Source organism: Epinephelus fuscoguttatus, linkage group LG6 (assembly GCF_011397635.1).
Source record: "Epinephelus fuscoguttatus linkage group LG6, E.fuscoguttatus.final_Chr_v1".
Lineage (NCBI taxonomy): Eukaryota > Metazoa > Chordata > Actinopteri > Perciformes > Serranidae > Epinephelus > Epinephelus fuscoguttatus.
In genome coordinates, this window is record NC_064757.1 from 9414913 (window position 1) to 9442746 (window position 27834).

General features: G+C 40.6%; 1 protein-coding gene across 3 annotated transcripts; it reads left to right on the forward strand.

The window, feature by feature from the left end:
* The first annotated feature begins 720 nt into the window (after nucleotides 1-720).
* adam28 (ADAM metallopeptidase domain 28) lies at nucleotides 721-27831 on the forward strand. Of its 3 annotated transcripts, XR_007449497.1 has the most exons (24): nucleotides 721-954; nucleotides 1285-1362; nucleotides 5352-5440; nucleotides 5543-5619; nucleotides 6199-6277; nucleotides 6446-6522; nucleotides 8899-9082; nucleotides 9207-9269; nucleotides 9553-9624; nucleotides 9811-9980; nucleotides 11472-11553; nucleotides 15126-15259; nucleotides 17023-17200; nucleotides 19600-19689; nucleotides 20729-20924; nucleotides 21062-21164; nucleotides 23112-23268; nucleotides 23465-23545; nucleotides 24742-24835; nucleotides 24967-25072; nucleotides 25157-25247; nucleotides 25333-25428; nucleotides 26642-27427; nucleotides 27520-27831. XR_007449497.1 is itself a non-coding variant. In XM_049578352.1 (22 exons), exons 1-22 carry the CDS (start codon nucleotides 1305-1307, stop codon nucleotides 26672-26674), a joined length of 2310 nt encoding a protein of 769 aa, XP_049434309.1. In that variant the 5' UTR covers nucleotides 1051-1304; the 3' UTR covers nucleotides 26675-27459. The 3 variants fall into 3 exon arrangements, 1 of the variants encoding a protein (XP_049434309.1); XR_007449496.1 differs by lacking the exon at nucleotides 721-954 and having other exon boundaries at nucleotides 1051-1362; XM_049578352.1 differs by lacking the exons at nucleotides 721-954; nucleotides 27520-27831 and having other exon boundaries at nucleotides 1051-1362; nucleotides 26642-27459.
* The last annotated feature ends 3 nt before the right edge of the window (nucleotides 27832-27834 follow it).

Here is a 27834-nt window from a genome sequence, read left to right on the forward strand (position 1 = left end):
TGTTGTCCTTACCCAGAGGGCAAAGCCAGAAAACTAGAGGTCCTGACTTTTGTTGAGTGCAGTTGTGGCCACCACACTCACAGTGAGGCAATTGTTCAGTCAGGTCATGTCCTCAATGAATGGTGCATCATGAAATGATTGAGCATCATAAACCTGCATAAACAAAAGTTGATGTACATGAATGACTATCTGACATCTAGCAAATCCAATCATCCTATGTTTACTCCATGTATGATACAATACACTCACTAGGCAGCAAGGAGTTTCTATATAACTGAACATCTTTTGTAATTCTTAGAAATCTTTTGTTGCTGCTGAAATTCAGTGTTTGTTCCTCGTCTCTTTTTCTATTAACCCATGAGGGTTTTCAGTGGAAACAATATTATTTGGATAATTCCCATGAAATTTCAAAGATATATGTGTACTCCCTGTGAACCTTTTGCTTGTACTCAACAAAACCCCCAGGACACTTAGTGTTACAGTAAGACCTGCATAAAGTGATTGTAAGTTAAAAAGCAAACCTGACACTTTATACATATAAAACTGTCGCACAGTGTTACTTTAACTCGACTGCGCTCCACCTACTGAGGCGCACACACACTGATCTGTGTCCTGAATTGTCCCGGCCTGCCGCTGAGGGAGCGCGCACATTGGCCTTATTGTCTTCTGACACTTTGCCTCTGCTGTGACTCCAAGCATGTGCTCAGTGGGTGACAGACAGAGGAGCAGAGGAAGTAGCATCCACGCCACTGCAGAATTTAAAGCCTTTATTTGACAAATGCGGTGAAACGTTGTGATGAGGTGATGGCAACGTGACAAGTGATGTATGTGGAAATTACCATAAGGCTAAAGTATTGTGAGACAGTCAGCCACAACACAGGATGAGTCAAACTGCTGATTTATGGCTTTTATGCCCAAAAAGAAGAAGTGGTTAAAATCTGATCCAGCAAAAAGGTAGGACATTTACTGTCAGGAGATACATGTCATCTATTGCTCTGTAATCCTAAAGACTTCAAGACATGTATGTTTGTCTAGAAAATGATTGTGGAGGCCTGCAGGTTAAGCTTTCACCAAAATGCTCCTGGTGGTATTCTTCCTGCATTCTTTAAGAGAAGCAAGGGCGTGTTCAGACTGGTTGTGAACGTGCTGTAAATTTGGTGTCAACAAGGAAGTAGCTGTGACAGGTCCAGGAGGAGGGTGAAGGTGTGGCCTCGCAAGAACAGCAAGACAGCATGCAGGTAGACACATAAAGCCTGATCAGAACACAGATCTGCTCTGTTACAGAGACTGTCTGCACTTGGACAATGACGCCAACACTCCTATTGTGGGTCCTCATCCTAAATGCCTCGCTCAAGCCCTCAGGTAAGTCACTGGATACTGTTACCTCCACTCAGCATGGTGGCTAATTAATAACTAAAGCCTAGGTTTCCTATTGATTCAAAGGCACTTTAACTTGTGGGTTTCTCTTCCTGAATATAGCTCTAAAACACAAATATGATATATTCTATTATAAATTAAATGAATGAGGATGTTCTTTTAAGACTTGAAGGCACTATATGTGTGTCCCTTCCATTAGTTTGAGGATAATAAATGATATCTGTCTCGACCTCCATGGTTGATCTATCTTTAGCTAAGTTTACCCTGTAAGCATCAGAGATAATGGAACTTTTTAGACCTCATGCATTTGCTTGTGCAACATGTGGTTAGACAGGCAATGCTCAAGATGAGTGACTTTGTCTTTATCCTGCCTGGTGTAATATCCTGCTTATCAGTGACCCCTAATCGCTGTTGTTACATTGTAAGCACACTTATTACCATTAACTACTGCTTTCTAATCTAAGAGAATTACTTAAAAAAAGCATTACAAGTGTTGTGACACACTAACGAGGCTGGAATTCAGATCACAACAAAGCCACCACCCTCTCAGGTTCAGGTACTACTGTGTACCTGCTGACAGGTAACCATGACTCAGAGCATCCCAGTCATTTCCTCTGAGACAGCTTATGCTGACTGGGAGATACCATGTTTGGTTAAAAAGTTTCTTAACATTGGTGAGAGGGCGGCAGGTAAAGATGAGGTGGAAGATATGAACAAGCAAATTGGGAAACAAGAGCATTGCCAAATTTTATATTCAAGAACAGATGAAAACAGGAAACACAAGAAATGAAAGAGAACTTTTAATCTATTCTTGTTAACAGTGTTGGGAAGGTTACATTGAAATGTAATTGGTTACAGATTACTTGTTACCCTGTCAAAAATGCTACTTTACTACTACTTTTTAATTACTTCATCAAAGTAATGAGAGTTTTTGATTATTTTTCTAGTGTTTTAAACTGGGCAATAAAGCTGAAAAGTCTTAAAAATGCATAAATGTTTCATCCAAATTGGTCCCAACGGCTTTACTGACCTGTGATCTCCAGGAACATGCCTACACAGTAAAAAAATGCAAAGCAACAGAATGATTTTATTTTACATATACATTTTTCACCTAAAAGAATATTCAGATGTAATACCTTTGTAATCACCAACATTTTGATAGGTAACTGTAATTCCACTTAATATTTTTCACAGTAACTATAACTGATTACTAGGGATGTCCCGATCACATTTTTTTTTTTTTTTGCTTCCGATTCGGTACCGAGTCCTTTATTTTGAAATCGAGTCCGATACCGAGACCGATCTGATACTTTTGAAAGCATTAAGAAAGACAAAAAAAAGAATGCATCCAAGATGTCCTATAAGGTTTGTTTTTTTATCTAAATAGTATCCAAAAAGCTTATCGGTGGTTCAGCAGTACAAAATGTACACAAATTCTGAATTGGAAATTTGGAAAGTGAGGGAGACATGGCCCCCCACCGTCCCTTGCAGTAGTTAAGTGGTATGTTTAACTTGATCAGTCTGATATGGGGGCATACACTTGTGCTGCACACAAAGCCTTTAGTGTTCCCGCTGATAAGGTTGTCAGAGAAGCCCTCCTCTGATCACTAGTTTCCATGACAGCGCTTCAGGTGCTGTGTTGATACTGTATACACTTCATATTAATGTGTCATGGGCTGGTAAGCAGGGGCAACATAAAGTCCTATAATTACTGCACTGGCTGGTTACCCAAAGTGTTTGAGCCACAGCCAGAAACACCAGAGGGTATACGGGAAGTTAAGCAACAATTTTGTACTAATCCATCCTGAAATGATCTCCAGTCAGCGATGAAGGCTGATATAAATAACTCAATTCTACAGCTAACTTAGTAACTAACTAACTCATTTAAAGGATCCCTCTGTAAAACTGTAATCATTTTGCTGACATACAGCTTGAGTTTTTGTCATTGAAAATAAGAAGGCTTATACTTTTGGGAGAAGAGCAGGTCAGTATTTGTCTTTCCCTGTTTCTTCTGTGTAGGCCAGGGGCTCGAGCAGTTTCTCAGCCTTAGGGTCAGGGCCAGTATGGGGTCATCAGAATGCAGATGGGGTCACAGGAGGTGTGTCAGACTAACAAAATAAAGCCTGAACTATTGGACCAGGTTCTAAATAAACTCCACACGTTTCTTGAAGGAATAGTTTGATATGAAACATGTTTGTGTACTATCATTTATTCCTGCCAGCACAAATCTCACGTTTGAACATGTCGTTTTTATGCTTTGATTCTTGAAAACGAGATATAACGTGCTCATAAGTGAGTTTTGGAGGAGCTGGTGCTTGCTATTTCTCTTGTTCACTTAAAAGCAAACCACAATGTAAAGAACTGAAGAAGAAATCAGAAAACAGAATTTTATCCCTGCAGTGGTGTATTATAACATGACATTTCTGACACAAACATGAACACAGTTTGGATTTATTAACATAAATGACTGAGTTGACAAGATGGGTGATAACAAATTTAGTTGCTCATGCTCTGCTATTAGATCACTATTGGCAGCACTATACTGAAACATATCCTCAAACTCTCATAGGAAAACTAGGTCAATGGGATGTTGGGCTTGATGAACTGTATGATAGTTACTAACAATATTTCTCAGATCTCATTCATGTGGCTTTTCTGTTGACTGTAGCCACAGATGTTAACTATACGATGCTTAACTGATCACTCTTTGCACCCAAGCTGATTGGAAGCATGCCAAACACTGGATGTTGTCATTTAGTTTGGAAAATGCGTGGGACATGTTTAGCATCGTTAGTTAGCACAAAGAAAGGATACAGGGGGTTCAATGCTAAACTGCCTAAATTGACTATTAAAAACATACACCTTTAAACAACTATTGACTTTATATACCCTACAACACTGGTTCCTAAACTATGAGGGAGGCGGAGGGATCTCCAAATATCTGATTAGAATATATATAACGTTGTCAAAATAAGACAATATTTCAAATGACATTCCTGACGTGTAATTAGTTTGACCTTTCCTGTAATATTTTTGTTTTTATATCAGCCTGGTACGTAGTTAAGTTCATGAACGTAGCAAGTGCATACAGAACGAGCTAAACTGTGATGGCAAGATAGTTAGCAGAGGTAAAAACGATCATGTTTCCATCCAATCCTGTATTCATCCATCCATCCATCCATCCATCCATCCATCCATCCAGCCACATATCCATGTCCAGGGGTGCAGCAGGCTGAGCAAAGTATTCCAGACATCCCTCTCCCCAGCAACACTCTCCAGCTCCTCCTGGGGGATCCCAAGGCATTCCCAGGCCAGATGAGATATATAATCCCTCCAGTATGTTCTGGGTCTGCCTGATGACCTCCCACCAGTTGGACGTTCCCGCAACACCTCTAAGGGGTAGTGTCCAGTAAGCATCCTGATCAGATGCTCGAACCACTTCAACTGGCGCCTTTTGACACAAAGGAGCAGCGGCTCTACTCTGAGCTCTCTCTGGATGTCCGAGCTCATGGTGCCAACACTAACTATTAGGAAGAGAAGTGTGGATCAGGAGGGGAATATTTCGAGCAGCTCTGTTGAAACTCTCAACAATCAACCCAGCACAAGTGTTAGTGCCTACTCCAGTGAAGTCTTCACAGCAACTGATGAGGGGCTGGCCCTAGCAGTTTATGAGAGTTGTGTAGGAGAGTTGTAGTATTACCTCTTTGTATAGTATGGCTGTTACTGACATAAGTTAACAATAAATAATCTCCTGATTAGGAATAAATGCGCCTCCTGCGTGAACAGTCTACAGCCAAATAGGGTAGGCCTACGCTATTGCATTTTCACATCAGTCATAGCAGTGGTACTTGTAAAGCCTAATATTTAATAAGGTGGTACTTGGTGTAAAAAGTTTGAGAACCCCTGCCCTTTACATTAACTGAGCACATTCTTTCTTGGCACAAAGTAATATGATGTATGTTGTATCCCCACAGAAAGCCATGGGCGAGACTTTGAAGAGGTGAAGGACTATGAGGTGGTCCGACCTGTCAGACTACACACAGTTAGAAAAAGAGACACAGAGGTACATCTGACTTTTTCACATTTTATTTTCAGTGTCACAGAGATGCATTTGTACTGTTCTTGCGTACACAGACAAGTTTCAATCAATCTTTGTTTTCTGCAGCATCTCAGGCCTGAGACTATGAAGTATGCAATGACTGTGGGAGGAAGAGACATTGAAATGCACTTAGAAAAAAATAAGTAAGTTGTTCCTTCCCTAAAGGCAGACCTCTGGCAAGTGTCAGGCACAAAAACACACATGGTATAACTAACCTCGAAGGTAATCCAGTGTCAAAGAATTTCTAAAGTACTGATCGCTTGTTGAACATTAACCGTCAACAGCTTCACTCAGAGGAGACATGAATAGATCCACTGTTGTTGGTTCAATAGATTATCATGCCTGGGAAAAAGCAAGTCTTAACATGGTAAGAAGTTGAGTCAATGTTTAAAACAATGTCTCAGTGCTACTTCCTTGTTTTACTTCTCTTTTCTTTTTTTTTCTCTTTTTTACAAAACCTGTGGCTCTCATGTCCTTAGTTTGTATCTTTGCCAGCAGACACATTGAAGGCAATGTTATTTCTTTGTTCACCGCAGATTTTTACAGCCTCACTATCAGATTTCCCATGTCACACATTTGCTGTAAACTGTTGAATTCACTTATTTTCAATATGAATATTTGGTGTGTTGTGTCAGAGCCAAAAACAAAGCCTGATGAATCATATAGGAAGTAGGGACATTATGACGTGATGGCCATTTATTTTTATATTTTTGCATTATCAGTGAATTACTCACCAAAGACTACACTGAAACTTACTACCAAGAAGACGGGACTCGAGTCACCAAAACTCCGAATGACATAGTAAGTGTTCTGCATTGTTGGTTTCAGTTCCCCATACCTACTATGTGACTTACCTCAAATTTCACATTCAACAAAACATTTCTTTGACTGTCTAAAGTTGAGTAAATGCTAGATATGTTTTATTTTTCCTCCTTGATAACCCTGTCATCATCCTCATGTCTTTATCAGGATCACTGCTACTATCATGGGAAGATTCTGAATGACAATGAATCATCTGTTAGCATCAGCACCTGTGATGGACTCAGGTGAGCCCTCAAATCATCCTCTCTTTAACTTTACTTAATGAGAGTTAGTCGTCCTTAAATCATCCAAAAACAACCCCCTCCATATGGTATCTCACAATAATGCATATTCCCATTATAAACAGAGTTAATAGAGATAACCTCATGCTATCTTAACTGGTTAGAATAAATGTCAATGGATGAAACCAGAGAACCAGATTGCATTGACGTAATAGAGTTTTTGATTCATATTGCCAGCAGAAAAAAGCTGTGAGTGCATTGACTGAGGTTCTATACTTAAGTAGAATTTTTATGTTCTTGTGTTTAACTCAAGTATTTCCATTTCATGCTCCCTTATACTTCTTCTCATTTCAGAGGGAGATAGCGCACTTTTTACTCCACTACATTTATGTGACTGTTACTATAGTTACTTTTCCAAGTAAACCTTTCAAAACCTGTGGGAAGGGGTCCTCAGAGTTACTGCAGGGGGCCGCCAAAACATTGTTTGTTAATTTTATTAATTAAAATGTGTGTGAAATAAATAAATAAAAATAATAATAACAATAATTTATAGTACCCACCATTGATTTTAGGCTAACTGTTACCAATGAATCCCAATCATGTTAGCTAGCTAACTCTAAATCACTGTGCAGCACCTGTCCATAACAGAAAGGCAAACTAGTTAGCTAAAAGTTACACACTATTGAAGCATATTAGTCAGTTAGCTGTGTTAATATTCCAAGTGTTCAGACATCGTTTTGTAACTTTCAAGCAGAAGTCTTTGAAATAGCATCCACCTTAGAAACAAACGATGTATAAATATATGAATCTGCCAATATCATTACTTTAATAGCTTAGTATTGTATGCACCATAAAAAGGTATGTTAAAACATGGTGCTCATGCCAACCTACACATTATTGTTGGCCCAGTTTAATATGCAAGTCAATTTAATACAGTTTATGTAGTAGGGGGTCCTTGGTCTGACAAAAATTGAAGACCACTGCTTTAAAACATATGATGACCTCATACAACATATTGTTGTGAACATTAAACCAGTGTTATCTAATCTTCTTGGCTTGAGGCCCTTTTCAAAAAGCATTGTCAATTTGGGGCTCGATGTTATGTTTCAAATGTCAATTTTATTTTTTATCTTTTTTTATTTAACCTTTATATAACCAGGGGAAAGCAGTCACGTTGAGATAGGATATCTCTTTTTCAAGCGAGCCCTGGCCAAGAGGCAGCACATTTAGAAATTGGATGAAATTGATTGAATTGATTGGAGAAAATATGTAGGGACCTCCAAATAAATTAATTACTTTATTAACATACAAAATGTTGGTCACTGAACACGGTTTTTATTTACATTAATGATTTTACAGCCCCCCTGTGCGCCTTTGGAAGGGTCTTGACCCACAGTCCACCCCAAGGGGGTGCCAGCCCCTGAGTTTGGGGCCAACATTACTGTCTTTAAGAGGCGCACTCATTTCTTAAGCTAGTGCAAAGGTTGTGGTATCTCCTGAAACTAAACTACCAAAGGCATACGCTTATACCAACCATGTCAGTAAAGTTTGTCGAGGCTAAATAATGCTCCACATTGAGTATAAATTTTGGTGAGGGAACAACTGGCATGGCAGTTTTCAAAAGGATCCCTTGAACTCTCAACTCAACATGTGTGAATAATAATGGATTTGCTTGGTACTAACACGTTTCCCCTGAACTTGAGAAGGCTTGTTCCTAGTTAATGTTCTGTTCCTTACAATCAATATATTCTTTTAAATTAAAGCTTTTTAAGGAAAAGGATAACCAGCCTGTTTGAGGAACAATGAACCACTTGTATAATAACTTTATATAATAATAACTTTAATTTATTTGTTTGGCAATTTGTGGGATATGTGTGGGAGTTCAAAGGGTTAAAAACATGTGAAAGGCATCTGAAAGCAGCACAAGAAAAGTGATGTGACTTCAGGTTCCAAAGCGTTAACTGTAAAATTAGCAATTAAAGTTTATCAGTATGCGATTCCTTAACTCTCCATATTAACATAGTTTTCAGTTACCCTATATAAAAGCATAATCAAATTCTTGAAATTCAGTTACAGCTTTAAGCTTTGGTGTGCCACCCCAAGATTTTCAGTGGCCCCATCCGGACACCCTTGGATTAAAATACCTTACTGTATATGATATATAGAGGTTAAATTATGAGCAGCTACAACCATATCCCAATTTTAAGTTCATGTTCATGTATGATTGTAAGGTAGCTTACCTGCTCCTAAGAGAAAAAAACAAAAAGAAAAAAGGGGACTCTTGGCTCCACTCAGTGAAGTGTGACTCAACTGATTTATTCCTGCCTTAGAGCGATATTTATTCTGTCTGAAAGACTATTTGTCATAATTTTGGTTTAGAGGTTACTTCAGGACGTCTGCCCAGAGGTACCTGATTGAGCCCCTATCTGATGGGGATGAGGGGGATCATGCGGTGATGACTTTTGACAACAAGACTTACACGCCTGCAGTTTGTGGTGTCACCAACACCAGCTGGAGTAGCGACTTCGAACCCCCAACAAGCCGGAGCCGCTCCAGATCAGCGGTAACACCACTGCTGTCATAACACATTCAGTCTAATTACATGACAAGACAAGACAAGTCTGACAAATTTAAAGCTTGAAGAGGCTAAAATGTGTCTTTATATGCTTCCTTCTTTTGTCCTCCAGGGTATATCTATTGTCCAGCAACAGAAATACATTGAGCTCTACCTCGTTGCTGATGATCGTGCGGTAAGATACACACACGGAAATTTACTGTGAAACCCAGAGGAAATATTTTTTTGGGCTAATCATGCACTTTTTATTGTGAATGACACGACCAAAGTTATCTTTCTGATGTTGGTAAATGTCTGTAGACATAAAATGCTTAACACTTTTCTAACTTTTTGGGTCTGATAAGAATCACAAATTGTTATTCTGGTCATAATCAGTTTGTGATTATAAATCATGGGATATTTATAATGACCAACTGCTGATAGACAGGATGTGACCTTGCTCTAATATGATGTTTCAGTACACGAAGATGAAGAGAGATGAGGCAAAGCTCAGAAAGAGGATATTTGAAATTGTCAACTTTGTCAACATGGTGAGTCAGATCATTTGCTATTTCTTGGCAAATTCCAGAGCACAAATGACACATAACCAGCAATCAGCTGTATTTTATGTGTCATTTTTGTGACGACATGCAGTCATCCTGGTTTTGACTGAAGTTAGCAGTGTGGATGAAACCTTTCTTATGGTTTCTTTCTGGTGATGTCCTGCTTGCTTGCAGGCATACAAGCCCTTGAGGACCTTCATTGCTCTGGTAGGACTGGAAGTCTGGACCAATGGGGACTTGATCAGTGTGACCCCCCCAGCTGGGGCCAACCTAAATGCTTTTATGACGTGGAGGAACAGTGATCTGATAAAAAGGAAAAAGCATGACAACGCACATCTCATCAGGTATGAGCAGTCTTGATAAGTAGACAAAATGGGCTATAATTGTTTTCCGACACTAGATATCAAACAAGGCTAGAGACTGTATCTTATTAAGTATCTGTGAGATGTAAATTTGCCACATCTAAGCAGGAGACAGAGGATATGTTATCTCAGAGCCTTACAGTGTGGACTCTCCTCTTCCATGCCGCTGCAGTTTATATTTCTTGTTAAGCAGAAGGAAACTGTAAACCCTGGTTCTCATCTTAAAACTGCAAAACCAGTCACGTTGAGTTTCACAAGTTTAACGACTTTGTTTCCACATCATGCCTGTGTGATTTCGTGTATTTGCACATTGAACCATAATAGTTTTCAGCAGTAGTCTGTGAAATGATAGTCAGACACAGTTTCCCCCATGCAGCATTAACAGCCCTTAAACAATAGCCTGTATCACTCCATTCACGACAAGGAGGCATGTCAGCTACGCCTCGATAAGCTGAACAAACATGTATTTCAAAGTTACTTTGGCTTACAAGAGCTGCCAGCCTTAATTGTTTGAAACTTGTTGTTGATGCCAGAAGAAATTCTCCTCCCCACAAACAGCCAAATGGAACATTTTGGAACGGAGGCTTTAAAATACTTGGTTGTTTTGTCACACCCTATAGTGCCAGTTTAGGTCATGTTGACCTGGTAAGTCATTTCATAACCAAATCATGCCTTTGTAAGAGTGGCAAAGTTGTTTACTTTCTGTGGACTCATGAGGAAATCAAGAGAAGAGGTAACCAAATGAAAGCTACAGAACTGCAGATGGCGTTTTACATATCTGTAAAGGTTACATTTGCACATTTCATAGGTACATCAGTGTTTCTAATTTGATGTAGTTTATGAGCTGGCTTCGGGAGGTGGAGGGGTGATGATGATGCTGATGGATGGCATGACACCTAGGCACAAGATGCTTGCCAAGTTACAGACAGGTTCAAGACCAACAAACAATAAAACTGGTTTTAATTTAATGAGTCATTGCTGTGTTTCTAGCGGCTTTTTAGGCACCAATGTGGGTGATTTTTAATGATCCCCTTTTTTTCTGCAGCTTTTTAGCACCCAAATGTGGGTTGTGGTTTAGCACCCCATGGATGTGTTTCCATTGGCTTTTTAGGCACCAAACATGGGTGCTTTTCAGTGACCTATGGCATGGCCATGGCATTTTTCCAGCGCTTTTTAGCCCCAAATGTAGGTGTTTTATAGTGATTAATGACTGTTTTTTCAGCGGGGATAGTACCACAAAAAACGGCTGTTTTCTTTATCAAGATATCGCTGTGTTGTTTTTGATGTAGATATCCCTGCTTTTCCAGGGGGATTGTACCCCCAAAACATGGTCTTTTGCAGAAAGAAATTCTGGCAAATGAGGTTCAGAGTATGAAGAGATGTGGATGTGGATTGATAGATGAACACCATAGGTATGGTTTTGGCACGATTCATGTGTGAGTGTTTCTTATATTGTCATTACTTGTCTTTCAGTGGTATTGACTTTGAAGGAGCTACTGTGGGACTGGCCTTCATTGGGACTCTTTGCTCAGGTCATTCTGTTGGAGTAGTACAGGTAAGGTGTTTGTCAGAGAAAGAAAGATTTGTTCTGTCTGTTATTTGGTTGCTTTATCTTGCGCACCATACAGTCTTGGCTGGGTGTAATGTTAGCAACCAAGGAATGCATATTAAGCCATGTTCACATTCTGCTCTGCCTTACTCTGCTTTACTCTGATTGGTTTACCCTGACATTCTTATCTTTTACCAATCTCACTTCTCTTGCCTAAATCTAATGAACTCATCCAAAGAAGGCAATGTACTGGCCAATCAGAAAGGAAGTAGGGCAGGTCATGCCTTCACCATTCTCAGAAAACTGTGGATGGCATTGTCTTCCTGTCAGTCAGTCCACCACTTTGGTCAGAACTGAAATACCTCAATAAGTATGGGATGGATTACCATATCATTTTGTACAGACATTTATGGTCCCCGGACAATGTATCCTAATAACTTTGGTGACCCCCTGAGTTTTTCTTTCGCACCAACATTAGGTTGCAATGTATGGTTTGAAGTGAAAAATCACAATAACTAAGGGTTGTTGAACATAGAGACAGAGCGCAGCGCGTCATAATGTGAACGCCACGCCCCCAAAGGGGAAACGAGGCCCACTTTCCCCTCCATTTCCAGCTTGTTGAGTTCTCCCTTAGTCCAAATGCCGAAAAGTTGCTGTGTGGTGGGCTGCACAGCCAATAAAAACCCAGAGCTTAGCTTTCACCAGCTGCCGAGCAGAAAAACGTAACCTTGTAGAAGACAAAAGTGGACACACAATAAAACGTGAGGCTTCAACAGGGAAGAAATTGTGGGATCCTGACACTCGGTATGCCTGTGTGTGCAGCAAACACTTTGTCAAACTCAAATGTATTTGTTAGAGTAACAGTTAACTGTGTTTATGTATGTTAAGCTAAAGCATTGACAGTCGATGAATGCACCTTCTGTTATAACTGTGCCCAGCGCTCCGCGATTCAAGCAGTCCATTCCAGCTCCACTCTAGCACTTCCATCAATCTACCAGCATGTAGAGGCATGTCTCAAAACAACAAGGTGTGCCAGTAGTAGGAGCAGGCTGACGGCTGGGCATGCCGAAATGCTCATTTTCTTAAAAAAGAATCTCCACATCATGTTTCTTCCAAGACGAGCAAGGTAAGGAGAACACTGAGGTAGACCAGCAATATTAAGCTTATCAATATCAATCTGGTAGGCATAGTGTGCTAAAATAATCCTTTGCCATCTTCATTCATTCATTCATCTTCTAACCGCTTCATCCTCTTGAGGGTCGCGGGGGGGCTGGAGCCTATCCCAGCTGACATCGGGCGAGAGGCAGGGTACACCCTGGACAGGTCGCCAGACTATCGCAGGGCTGACACATAGAGACAGACAACCATTCACACTCACATTCACACATACGGACAATTTAGAGTTATCAATTAACCTAGTCCCCAATCTGCATGTCTTTGGACTGTGGGAGGAAGCCGGAGTGCCGGAGAGAACCCACGCTGACACGGGGAGAACACGCAAACACCGCACAGAAGGGCTCCCACGCCCGGGATCGAACCAGCAACCCTCTTGCTGTGAGGCGACAGTGCTAACCACCACACCATCGTGCAGCACCCCTTTCCCATCTTATTATTAGCTAATTATTAGCTAGCTATCTAGCAATTCAGTTGTGGAGACTTGAAGAGGCAGAATGACAGCGAAGTGAGTGAAGAAGCGGAGGGGAAAGCGGGCCTCGTTTCCCCTTTGGGGGCGTGGCTTTCAGATTATGACGCGTTGCGCTCTGTCTCTATAGGCTACATTCATGTCCCCCCCAGGTTGTACTGTAATAACTTTAGTTATGCATTAACTTTTCATCTAGCGCCACCACCAGGTAAAATATTTAATCTGTCCAACTTTGAGCCCAAACCTGCAACAGACATCTCCATCAGCCTCAGCCGCCTATGGGTTAGCATGCTAATACTATAAAGTAAGATGTTGAACACTACCTGCTACACATTAGCATGATAACGTTGTTGTGGTTACAATTTAGCCCAAGGCAACCCTGTGCCTAAGTACACCCATACAGTGCCACTAGGATGGCTGTTGACTTGTTACAGCATTAGTTACAAAATCTAAAGGCAGCCAAAATATCAATAAGTGCAAAAAGGGAAGCAGATCTAGGTCCATGTATTTGACTCTCTGCAAATTTATTTTAGTGTCAGAACTTAAAGGGATAGTGCACCCAGAAATGAAAATTCAGCCATTATCTGCTCACCCATATGCCGACGGAGGCTCAGGTGAAGTTTTAGAGTGCTCACATCCCTTGCGGAGATCAGCGGGGGGAGCGGCTAGCACACCTAATGGCTGACGGCGCCCCAGACTAACGTCCAAGAACACAAAATTGAATCCACAAAATATGCTGCTGCTCAGCTGTAGTGATCCAAGTGTGCTGCAGCCCTGACATAAAAATTTGTTTCGAAAAACGTCATAGAACTCTGTTTTTAGCCTCACTGTAGCCTGTAGCTCTGACTGCTTCTCTGTGCTCCGTGCTCACGTGTTCGTGCTTGCGCGAGACCAGCGAAAGCATGAGCTTTGCTCACCCGTGTTTACATCACGTGACACGTGCACCGCAGGGAGAGACAGCAGTAACCACAGAGCTAAAAGATCATTTGCACTACGATCTTTTAGCAAAGGACAGCCCAACATGTCTGAAGACTTTGAAATTGAGGAGGAACAGCATTTCTTTGTTGAGCCGTATTTCTTTGAGCCCGAGTATACAGACGGAACTCAGGCTACTGGACGAAGCAGCCGCTGCAGCTCATGAGCCTAACCCTTAGCCAGCCGCAGGACACCGGAGTCGAGCACTGGAAACCTGGTGATGTAGTTGTTTCAAATGCAAAGCAATGCCAATGGATGAGGAAAGTCTTGGCTGCTGCTCTTTAGCGACCGTGCATCACCAATCATCCTGAGCGCGCACACGTGAGTGCGGAGCACAGAGAAGCAGTCAGAGCTACAGGCTACAGTGAGGCTAAAAACAGAGTTCAAATGACATTTCTCAAAACAACTTTTTATGTCGGGGCTTCAGGACACTTGGATCACTACGGATGAGCAGTATGGAGATATTTTGTGGATTCAATTTTGTGTTCTTGGACGTTAGTCTGGGGCGCCATCAGCCATTAGGTGTGCTAGCCACTCTCCCCACCAATCTCTGCAAGGGATGTGAGCACTCTAAAACTTCACCAGGGCCTCCGTCGGCATATGGGTGAGTAGATAATGGCTGAATTTTCATTTTTGGGTGCACTATCCCTTTAAGCAAATATTTACAATTCATTCTTAAAATGCCATTATTTTGACAACTAGTTCCCAACAATCATAATTATGTACCAAATCTCTAAACCTCTGTCATGTATTATTCTAAAGGGGAAGTGTAACTGTTTTTCACATGATAATACAGTGACACGTCTAGACTCCGTCATAGGAACATGACTGTGGTCAGAAAGTCAAGACACAAAGCAGATTGAGGAAACATATTTGTATCACAAGCTAGATGGCAAACCTTGGTTAAACAAATGTAAAATGGTGGTAAACATGACTAAACTTCAGGACTTCCCCCTCTCAGGATCATAATGACCGGGCCATTGCAGTGGGTGCGACACTGGCCCATGAGATGGGCCATAACCTGGGCATGGACCATGATGACTCTAGTGCCTGTGCTTGTGTTGGTGATAGCTGCATCATGGCTGCAGCACTGAGGTAAGAAAAGTTGTTTAAAAAAAAAAACCTCAGTCAAAAAGTGTATCGTAAAAGTAGGTCAGACACTGCAGTTAAATATTGATTTGTTCTACAAGCATCTGATGACAATTTTAAATAAACTCCACCAATTTAGCACATCAGAGTCAGTTTAGAGGTGCCTGCCAGACCAGTGTAGCTACATTAACTAAACTTGACCAAACTGGTTGCATTGTGGGTAATGTTCTGTAGGTGCCAGGTTTTGACAGGGAAGAAGAAGCATCAATACAGACAGACAGACAGACAGATAAAACTGAACTGAGGTCTGTGAACAGGATGTGCAGGTGTTTGGTAGTTGCAGGGTGTGGTTGAGAGTTATGTTGACTGCATCCTCTACAGACCGGTTGGCTTAGTGGATTTTAAAAACCCAGTGTGAACAGGGTCTTATTTAATTGATGTGGGAGGTAAGGGTCATTGTTTGGAAGGGAGCAGGGGCTTTTTGTAATACATCATGTCCTTAAGATTTTTCCATATTGATCTGATATTACTGGTTGAGAATTCTTGCTCCAGTGTCATTGCATAGCCGATCTTAGCTTTTCTCATTGCAGCACCTTGCTATGTAGTCTATCTATCTCCATTTCTATATGCACAGTTCTTTTTTTCATAGGAGGTGTAAGTCTTCCGGGAACCAGGCTTTTTTATTGTCATAAAGTGTCACTGTTTTGGTACATTTCTTTGTAGAACTTAATGAATGACATCACTGTGTCCGTCAGCTCATCAAGAGAGCTCATCAAGGTTATATCTTACATACAGTAGCTACGCCCTCTACTGGACCCTATGGATAATATGTCAATCAAGCACACTCACTCGCCTTATGAAATATGCAAAAACATAGCTGGCCAATCGGGACATGATCACCCGAATACATGTGGAGCCCACAATATGTAAGACGTATGAGGCTGTCAGCTCTTCTGCGATAGCGATTGCCCACTGTTTCAGCCAGTCGGGATCAGTTTAGCTGGGCTGGTGTTATGTCCTAACATGGCATTCATTCATCAGGCTCCACCCATTATACCCACAGAATCCAGTTGAGGGCAAAGCTTTTGTGACATAGACCGAAGGTTACAATATTGTAACCCTTGTTCTATTAGCACAGGAGGAGCCCTTCACCTGGTGGCCTGTTGCTCCTATGTCACATGTAGACACATCCTGATTGGTCACCTACGTTTATGTAAATTACAGTAGCCAAAATGCGTGCTCATGATGAGAGGAAAGTATTATCCATAGAGTCTAGTAGAGGGCTTAACCTGTGCTAATAGAACTAGGGTTACGATATTTAACCTTTGTTTTGTTTTAAAACGTCCATCATGAGTCTGACGTGATAAGTCTGAGTGTTATAAAAGTGCAATGCTAAATCAGTGGAGTACTCTTTTAACAGAAGCTATTATGACATGTCGCAGTAGGAAAAGCCCAGGTGTAAATAACAAAAGCATTTAGCTGCTGTTGTTGCAGGGTCCTCATATTGCATGTTCTGACTGTCACATTGTCATGACTTAGTGGGACATTTTAATAATGGAGCCATTAGAGTTTGACAAGTCACAATGTCTGCTGTGAAAAATTAAAAAATAGCTAGATTTACTCAAAAACTGTTTCAGAGAAGCTTTGTTGAGAGGCTAGAAGAAGAAGTAGAAGAATACATGGCATCACTGTTTTAATTTAAAAAAAAAAAAAGCCTGTCCTTTAAAAAATGTGACTTTGCCCAAAAATGTGTTGTTTTTTTTCTTCAGCTGGAATGTTCCTCGAACTTTTAGTAGCTGCAGCAGCAACAACTACGAGAAATACCTGACTGAGCGCAGCCCCAGCTGCATGCTGGACAAACCAGACTACAGAGCTGTGGTGGCTCCTTCAGTCTGTGGGAACGGCTTTGTGGAGAGAGGGGAGCAGTGTGACTGTGGCAGTGTGGAGGTAAATGGACCAAAAAAGCGCTCATCCAGGACATGCAGAGGAGTACCACAGGGCTCAGACTTACCAATATATACAGTGAAATGTTATATTGATCAAGGAATATATCATAGAAAGGGTGAATTACTTTGTCTACAAATATGTTTGCAAAATGCAATAATGTAATTTACACCTGATTTACTTACGATTGAAAGAAACAGGGTGAGAAAGGCTTCAGCTGTTGACCAGTTATAAACTCTTTCCCAACATACTTTTTGTTTATCTAATTTGGTGATACAGGGGCTGTGCAATTTATTCCAATCCAAAGATTTCACATTGTGGCAATACAACGAAGCACACAGAGTGAAATGCATTCACTGCACTGATTTTGAAAATGTGTCTGTGTGTATCTGCCATTGTCTCTGAGAGTAAGCCTCAACACCTTGTTTCCTCTGTCTGATCTTGACTCTTCTGGTTAGTTATTTTGCCTGAAGGCATCATGAGAATAAGGCTGGTGGACATGCACCAACACATTTATTATTAGGGGAATCAGAGTCTGTCTTCTTTTCAGCCGTGAATGAAAGCAGACACATTAGTGCAGACCAACACAATGAGCTGATGTGAAGTCTTAAAGCTCTTTTTAAGATGTTTGGATTGTACATTAAGTATCATTATCCAAGAGCCCATACATGCAGGCTAAGAAACAGCTTTTTTCTTTGGGCTGCTATTAAGTTAACCTCAGCTAGCCTACTAACCGCTCGCTGTATACAGCTTTCACAGTGCACAGCATCTCAATTATTTTTTACTCGTAAGTATTTGTATACTTTAATAATCCTGTCTCTTAGAATAATTTTCTGTCCCTCAAAGATGATGCGATGTTGTGATTGTAGCAATTATTGCAAATTCAGGTAATCCCTGTGTATTCAACACATTTAAATGGGTAAAATCTCACTGCATTGTAAAGCTGCGTGCAGCACATTGATTCACTTTCTATAACTCTCTCTCTCTGGCTACCTGCTATCATCACACAGCTAATGTTACCCAATGGTTATTAACAGATTTAACAGCCATTTCAGTGTCACTGTGAAATTGTTGGGACTGTTTAACGACTCAGTGTTGGATGTCAGCTGCTGCTGCTTTAGTTAATGCTAACCAGGCAGAGGGAGCAGGAGGACAAAGCTGACTGAATTTTGTTTGTACATTCCATCATAATAACCTGCAAAGCATAACTCAGCAGTTAGTAACTAGTCATTTTCACAAAGTTCATTCCAGTGACAGCACCTGCAAATGTGTTCAGACCTGTTTGGGCCTCTGTTGGTATTGAGCAGAGGCACAGACAACAAACTCAGTGCTTGCTTGGGTGCACTGGTTGTTGACGTCCTGGGACACTGTGTCAAGTTCTCTTCTGTCAAGATACACTTGCATTTTCACAGGAAAATTAAGGTTTACATGGAGTCTCTTTCAAAATAAACACATTACGTTAGTACTGCACCGTGAATAGATGTTTTTCCCTTCAACAACAAACACATGGTTTGGTTCAGGCAATAAAAGGAAATGGTTAGGTTTAGCAAAAAAGAACAGGGCTTAGCTTTAGAATCTTATGGGACGCGAGCACCGCTCTCTCGGATGAAGGTTGGTGTCTGTTGGACCCATTCACCACCCCTTTCCCTGCCTTAACTTTAGTTCAAAACACGTTGAAAACATGGAGGTGGCTGAGCTGGTGGCGAGCAGCTAACAGTGCTAAAAATGTGAATGGTGATAACAACAGCAGCAGTGCTGACGGAGCTAACAGTGCTAATCTGGGGGGATTTGCTAGCCAGTGTGACACCCATATAGGACACATATGCACCAACATGCATGTGCGGCCAGACTTTCCACCACAACAAACAGAGAAGCTCAGATTACAACACACACAGAGGTAGTGTGACTTCTCTCTCTGCTCAGGACTCCATTACTCCACTGTAACTTTACATAGCAAATATTAGTTTGCTGCTATATTAATGCTCTGAATATCATATAGAGCTCCATTAAGTCATGTACCCCAGCCCTTACTATATACCATTTTTTTTTATGTATGCTACCACAATACCACAAACATTTTCTTCTGGTCATCTACATCAAGTAGTATAGAAATAGCACAATAACATTTCCAGATATCACAGGAAAATAATAACAAGATTTAGTTCAACAGAGACTGTCAACTTAGACTGAATTCTGTCTTAGTATCACCCAGGTCTCCACAGAATACACTGTCCCTTAAGTTAATAATGAAGGAGGCACAAAAGCTCACTGTGATGTTTAAAGTTTTTTTGGTTTGGTTTTTTTTTTTAGAGGCAAACACTCCTGAGGGGAAGGAAGTGTAACACAGCATGTTGAAGGACAGGATTAACAACAGCCTAATAAGTTCTCTCTTGTCCTTAAAGGAGTGCTTCAATCCATGCTGCAATGCCACCACCTGCACCCTGAAGGAGGGTTCACAGTGTGCCGAGGGCGAGTGCTGTGACAACTGTAAGGTGAGTAAATATGAATTCATAAATCCTGTTGTACCTGCTGCAGGGACTTTCCTACCATGAACTCTTCCTTCACTCTGTATTGTGATCCAAGTGTCTGAACTGCTGCAGCCCTCTTGTGGGGATTTTAGGTATTGCAAATATTTGAACTTGCACCAGAGCAAAAAAAAAAACCTCACAAGCTCGCAAGTAAACCACCCTCCTGACCTTTAACCTTTTGGACATAAAATATCACCACTTCATCATTTTATCCTATTAGACAATGTGTGAAATTTTGTCATAATTAGCATACGTATTCTTGCATGGTGGTGCAGTGGTTCGTACTGTTGTCTCAAAGCAAGATGATTATGGGTTTGAACTGCTGCTATCCTGTGAGGAGTGTACATGTTCTCCCCATGTCAACATTGGTTTTCTCTGGCTTCCTCCCACAGTCCAAAGACATGCAGGTTAGGTGAACTGGTGACTCTAAAATGCCTGTAGCTGTGAATGTAAGAATGAATGGTTGTTTGTCTTAATGTGACAGCACTGTGATAACCGGGTGACCTGTCCAGGGTGTACCCTGCCTCTCGTCCAATAACACCTGGGATAGGCTCCAGGCCCTCCACAACCCTGTACTAGGATAAGCGGTTATGAATAATGAATAAATGATTGAACATGGTAAAGTGAAAACTGTTATTTCCAACATTGTCCCAAGATGTTAGAAGACAAAGGAAACACAAAGAAGTACAAGACGTTCAAAATAAAACAACATAATGAAGACGTGAAAACATCCTGAACAAACAAAATCCTGAGATCCAAAAACACATCACCTTATTGGCCTCAAGAGCTTGGTTAACTGGATTACATAAAATGATGTCTGAAAGACACAACCACAACCTAGGCAAAGCAAAGCGATGTTATTTATGTGACGTATTCATTCACATATATTCATACACTGAGACAGTTTCACAGTGTTAAATACTTATAAAGCATTACATATTGAATAATCTATGACATGGTATGTAATCTGATCTGACGTACTGTGACTCCCACCTCCACACAGATCTCACCTACTACCACGGAGTGCCGCAGAAAGCAGGATGAATGTGATCTGGCAGAGTACTGCAATGGGAAGAGCGCCACCTGTCCTGAGGATGTCTTTGCGGTGAATGGCCTCCCATGCGATGGAGACCTGGGATACTGCTACAACGGCCAGTGTCCACAGAGGCCGAACCAGTGTTTGAAACTGTATGGACCAAGTGAGTGTCCTGTTCTTTCATGTATTTGTTGTCATGTTTCATCACACTACTTTGTTAAGGAAAGAGACAATATTAGAATAGGTTAACTATCCCATTAAACGCTAAAAGGGCTCCATGAATTTCTCTTCTGTCATCAGGTGCTACAGAGGGCCGTCCTAAATGCTATAACCATAACACCAGAGGAACCTACTACGCCTTCTGCAGACGTATAGAAAACCAGTACATCCCCTGCCAGCAACAGTGAGTCTCAGCAAACATACAGTAGGGTCACTGCTTTGCAATGGACCCTTAAAAGTTAGTGGTGCCTGCAGAAATGATTGATCGGGGTGGCCAGATGGGGCCACTGACTATCTTGGGGTAGCACACCAAAACATGCTGTTCCATGTCAATATGGAGAGTTATGGACTTAACATACTGATATACTTTGGTTTCTTATTTTACAGTTAATATTACTAATGACCTGATGTGCATAGACCAATATGGTACAATTAACAATTTGAGTTCCACAAAAATCCTGTTTTAACATGTTCAGCATCCATACATGTCAGGTGATACATTGATCTTTAAATAGACTGCTTGTCCTTGTCCTTAAAAAGACATATTTACAGCTTTTTTTGAAGGAGTATTTTGATTGGAAGGGACAAAACATTTCCATTACACAGGTGGTAAGAGACACCCTGATACGCTGATCATTAACATTACATTAAGGTTTTTTTGCTTGCGGAATTGCAACCCCTATTCAAAATAAGTTGGGACACTGTAAAGTCCAAAGACAAGATATTTAATGTCCAAGCTGATAAACTAAAAATTTGGGACAGGGGCAACAAAAGATCGGAAAATTTAAAATTACTTGAAAAAACACCTTTTTGGAACATTCAACAACAAAAAAGTTGCAAAAGTTGTAACAGGTGTAAGTGTCATTATCATATATGAAAGGGACATCCTTGAAAGGCTCAGATGTTCACAAGCAAGGACGGTCACTTTGTGAAAAACTGTGTGGGCAAAGAGGCCGTGAGTTTAAGAACAACGTATCTCAATGCATTCTTGCAAAGTATTTAAGGATTTCACTGTCAACAATCCATAATATCATGAAAAGATTCAGAGAATGTGGAAAAATCTCTGCATGTAAGGGGCAAAGCTGAACACCAATATTGAATGCCTGTGACCTTCGACCCCTCAGGCTGCAGTGCATTAAAAACTGACTTGATTACATAAAGGATATTATTACATGGGCTTGGAAACACTTTGGAAAACCATTGTTAACAGATTTAATTGCTGCATCTACAAATGCATGTTAAGACTCTACCGTGCAAAGAGAAAGCCAGCAGCATCCAGAAACACCTCCAACGTCTCTGGCCCCAACCTCATCTGAGATGGACTGAGACAAAGTGGAAAAGAGTGCTGTGGTCTGAAGAGTCCACAAATTAAAATTGTTTTTGGAAATCATGAACGTGGTGTCCTCTGCACTAAGTAGGAAAGAGATCATCCAGATTGTTACCAGATCAAATGGTATGGGGGTGTGTTAGTGCCCATGGCATCATGGGTAACTTGTACATCTGTGAAAGCACCATGAATGCTGAAAGGTACATACAGGTTTGAAGTAACATATGCTGCCATCTAGATGATGTCTTTCTCATGGAAGTCCCTGCTTATTTTAGCAAGACAATGAGACACATTCAGTGTGGCTTCATAGTAAAAGAGTGCAGGTACTAGTCTGGCCTGTCTACAGTCCAGACCTGACTCCCACATGTGTGGCACATTATGAAGTGCAAAACATAACGGAGACCCTGGACTGTTGGGGAACTATTGAGTTGTATATCAAGCAAGAATGGGAAAGAATGTTGATTTCAAAACTTCAACAATTAGTGTCCTCAGTTCCCAAACACTTACTGAATGCTGTTAAAAGAAAAGGTGATGTCACACAGTGGGAATCTTTTTTGAAATGTGCTGCAGGCATCAAATTCAGAATAAGTGTATATTTACAAAAAACAATAATGTCTATCAGTTTGATTTTTAAAGATCTTGTCTTTTTGACTGTATTCAGTTTAATATAAGTCAAAAAGGGTTTACAGATCATCACATTCTGTTTTTATTTACATTTTACATGGCGTTCCATCTGTTTTAGAATTGGGCTTGTAGTTAGAATTGGCTCTGTGTACATATTTAACCCCACTCTTTCCTTTGCAGAGACGTGTTTTGTGGGAAGCTCTTCTGCCATGGCGGTAATGCCAACCCAGTCTACGGCCGCATGGTCAGGGTCGGTGACTGCAAGGCAGCTTTCTTTCAGGACCACACCAAAGACTACGGCCAGGTGGACACTGGGACCAAATGTGGGGATGGAAAGGTAATAAGCTCTGTTAGCCTCTTGAATGATTTTTTAAAATATGTTTTTAAACAGTTATTCGTTCTTTTAATGTGTTTTCTGTTCATGATTGCTACACAGTCAATGGAGAAATTACATTCACCTGTTTGAATGTTGCAGCACTTACTTTGCAGTACATATCAAAGTATGCAATGTCTCTCTCACTTTTTTTTTCAAGGTGTGCAGCCAGAGTCAGTGTGTGGAGCTTGAGACAGCGTACAGAAATGTAAACTGTTCGGCAAAATGCAGAGGCCATGCTGTAAGTACATGTCGACACAGCTCAGAATTTATTTTAAATATCTATTAATCTGGTTGTTTTTTTGTCGTTGTTATTTGGGTAACAAAAGTAACACATTAAAGGTTTAGTGTGTATGATATAGTGGCATTTATGGTAAGATTGCAGATTGCAACCAGCTGAAACTTTTAGGAGAACTACAGTTGCTGATACAGCATTGGTTTGTCCATTCTGGGCTACTGTAAAAAAAATAAAATAAAATACAACGGACTCCATGGAAGATGGCCTGCTCCATGTGTAGACATAAACAGCTGATTCTAAAACTACACTTCTTTCAGTAATGATAAACTAATGAAAATATAATAATGATAATAATGCAACACACTGGACCTTTACATGATTAAAAGTTTTGAAAACTCAAATTACAGCAATTAAATTTACAACTGCTAAATAAGATACAAGGACAGAAAACGACACAATATACAACTTTATACTTATCCTGGATTTACAGATTGTGAGACAGGCAGGAGGTTTGTGTTGCAATACAACGATACTTATTCCACAGCTGAGTTTCTCCTGTATGTGACAGAGAACTGGAGGAGTTGTTCTAAATCCTGTAGGAGGATGCAGACAAGTCCAGTGTTGAATATGAGTGGATTACTGAATTTTTCTGAAGATAATCTATTACAGTGGTGTGCAAAGGTTTGGGCACCCCTGGTCAAAATTTGTGTAATTGTGAATAGTAAAGTGAGTAGAAGATGAAACATGCTTTTCAACATTTTAAGCAAGATTAGAGTATTATTTTTGTTTTGTAGAATTTAAAAATAAAAATGAAAGGAGCACCAATCAGAAGTTTGGGCAAAACATGTGCAAAATACATGTGTTTGGGATGTACTCAACATAGGACTGGATAAATGAGACTTTGATTATACCGCATGAGTTGTGTGAGAGTTTGTAAACAGATGTTATGATATAGTTTTGGCCCCCCTTTACTTAAAGTCATCAAGAATTGTTTCTGTTTTTGGATTCTTCGTTCACTGTGAAGGCATGCATTAAAAATGTTTTTTCACAAATTCAGCGTAACACAGAGTGAGTAACTGATATACAAATGGTCATTTTGTGGGTGAAGTATTCCCTTAATAGTGCCATGTGTTTACAGGGGTCATTAAACACAATGTGATAACATCTGATAATGGCAGGATTTATGTTGTGTTTTTCAGGTGTGCAACCACAGAAGTGAGTGTCAGTGTGAGCCTGGTTGGATGCCTCCTTACTGCGAGTCCAAGGATACAAGTTCAAATCCCATTTCTACAGGTAAGACCCTCCCATACTTGTTCATTAGTATCAAAATGTGTGCGTTCTGCACAACTAATATTAAATTTAATAAATCACTGATGTTGCACCACTGCATCCAAACAAAATTGATTTCTATTCCATTTCTGCAGGACCAGCTATTGCCATCGCAGTGGTAGTCGTTCTAGTGGTTTTAGGTATCATTGCTGCTGTGTTAGGATTCTGGTGGAAAAAACGCCAAAGTCCCATATTGCCAACGTAAGTAATCATCACCCTATTTCAGGTCTTGGTTTAGCTATGTATGTTGCTGTAAACTCAATTGAGTCCGTCATTTTCTAACAGTGCACAAACGCGGAGGAAGCCAACAGCAGTGAACAGCTCCGCTCACCACCTAAACAGTGCACCAGTTCCTAGTCAACCCATGCCAGTGCAGGTAATTTGAACTAATGTGTACTACAGATGCTGAGTTTGCATATGACATATAACTGTGCATTTATTAATAATACTTGAAATTTTAGGGTGGAAGGCGAAAGCCCAAAGCAGCTCCACCTCCACCTCCGCCAGCAGGGAACAGACCTAAACCTCCGAGCCAGAACTACACAGCTGCACGCCGGGTAACTGTGATTCCTGCCACATTACACACAGCTCACACTCATTTGACACTGTATTAAACACGTTCGAAGAGATACAATCAAAATCTTTACATACTTCTTCACTAACAGTTTGATCAGGTATGCCATTCAGATTGGCACCATCTGGGGTGCCGTATGTTTCTTTATGTGTTAATAACTTCTATTAAAGCCACAAAAGAAAAGAACAGACAAAATCAAGTTTTGTATTTCTCCCTTGTATGGGTGCCGTTTATTCCTATGAGTTCTGCTGCCACGGTTTGAAATTACTTGGATCTTGCCCATTACAGGGCCAATAGAACAATCACCCTAGAGACTTATGGTGGCCGAGTGGCTAACTTCCACCGGCCAAATGGCGAACTTCTGATTTAGTTAAATGTGAATGGGGATAAAATAATTTAACTGTGCCACTCTTTAGATTTTCAAAATGTTTTTTGACTGAATAGTTCAAATACCGATAGTGAAATGAGTCGTTCTGCAGGGATTGTAACGCTCAAAAAAAAGTCTATGGGGGAAGAAGCCTTTTTATGTTCCGTGACGGACCCCAATGGTGTAATTCCACTTTTGGCCACTATGGTAAATTAGCTTCATAGCCCGATACTGTTCCTGGGGGCTTGGTGCATGCGTGTATCCCACTGCTAGCTGATCACAACCACTCTACACTGCGCTCACATGACGCTTATCGCTGATATTGGGATGAGGTCATTGTGGTAGCATATCTCCCACCTTCCAGTTCCCCACCCTGGTTAACACTGTTAGCTGTCAGCACCGTTACTGTTTTTAACGCTGTTTTTGGAGTTAGCACCATTAGCTGCTAGTCCCTAGCTCAGCCATGTTGAGAACCATATGCAGACAACCCACACGCTCTGAATATTGTATAGAGCTCCTTTAATCTGCCACTGACACCTGCCAAGAAGTAGTCCAGCACATAATGGGCTGTAAAATACAACCACCCAGATCTTTAGAGCTGTTGGTAGATGTTAGACAGAGCAGGGCTCACTTTTTTCCCCTGCTTCTAGCTTTTATGTTTAGCTAAGCTAACTAGCTACTGCCTGCAACTACATATTTAACACACGAGTGGTATCCATCTTCTCATCTAACTCTCTGCAAGAAAGCAAGAAGGTGAATTTCACAAAATGTCTCACTATTCCTTTAAAGTTTGGTCAATTAAAACATCTATTTTTGGTTTGTCCTCTAGGCTCTGAGGCCAGTACCTCCACCAAAGGTCTGATGTCTGACACTGTGCCACCCCTTTGTAAATCTGGTCCATAGTCCCCAACGAGCAGCTGCTGGTGATCCAGAGAAGCAGTTTCCTCTGCAGTTTTTTTCCACTGCAACGCTGTCTGAAGCACGATCGAGTGTTTGTTCCAGTGACGTGCAGCGTGCAGGATGAACATACTGGATTTAAAATTGTTACTTGCATGCCATGCACTGAGGACTTGATATTACAGGGATGAACTTGTTTTTAGTTCTGTACTATGCTACATGTCCATATTTTTTGTTAAATCTCAAGCAATACCTTCATTAATTATCAATTCAAATATGAGACAGTAATAGATGAAATGATTTTTTGTAAGAAGACACATTAGGTCTGTGAGAGTGTAGACAATGTCAGAACCCAGTGTTAAGACAAAAATACACCATGTTAAACAAGATCAAGTTAATTTCCAAATAAAAAAAATATAATTTTTATGTTCTACAATCAGCACACTGCTTGAGATTTAAGCAAAACGTTTGACATTGTAGGTTGTAATTTATTGTTATTTCTCATCTGGTTTATGTAAATACATTTTTTAAATGCACATTTATCATAGTGCTGCTAACCAAAACCTTGTAACTTGTGAAACATGAGGGTTCAAAGCAGCGAGGATTTATAGTAAGTAATGATAATGATGACTGTATATGTTGAAATGTAGCCAATATCTGAAAAACACAAGACATCATGTTACTGCCCTAAATTGTGTTAAAGAAAGCCCATACCCAGGTGGTAGTAATCTTGATTTTAAAAGGTATGCTACTGAAACACAAGACATCATGTTACTGCCCTAAATTGTGTTAAAGAAAGCCCATACCCAGGTGGTAGTAATCTTGATTTTAAAAGGCCTGTGACTGAATATTACTCCTCTCTGCTTTAACCGTTTGCCCTCGAGGGAGGCAGTGACCCCAGATTATGCTACTGAAAGAGGGTAGGGTTGTAACAGGCAGCTCTGAGCAAGAATGTCTATGATGTGTCACAAAAAAGTGTTGCAAACAGAACTACTTAATGAAATTTAATAATGGGAAACTGTTATTGTTTTGTATAAATGCATTGTGTACAAAAAGCAAACTCTTATAGCTGCACTTGGATTTTTTTTTAACACATTTGTCCTATCTTAAAGCTGCATAAAGACT

Bases quoted from the DNA above. Each gene is read 5' to 3' on its own strand.
- adam28 (XM_049578352.1), top strand. From the start codon at position 1,305: ATGACGCCAACACTCCTATTGTGGGTCCTCATCCTAAATGCCTCGCTC. The intron at 9,083-9,206 runs GTAACACCACTG...TTTGTCCTCCAG, and splicing joins GGAGCCGCTCCAGATCAGCG to GGTATATCTATTGTCCAGCA. The intron at 23,269-23,464 runs GTAATAAGCTCT...TTTTTTTTCAAG, and splicing joins CCAAATGTGGGGATGGAAAG to GTGTGCAGCCAGAGTCAGTG.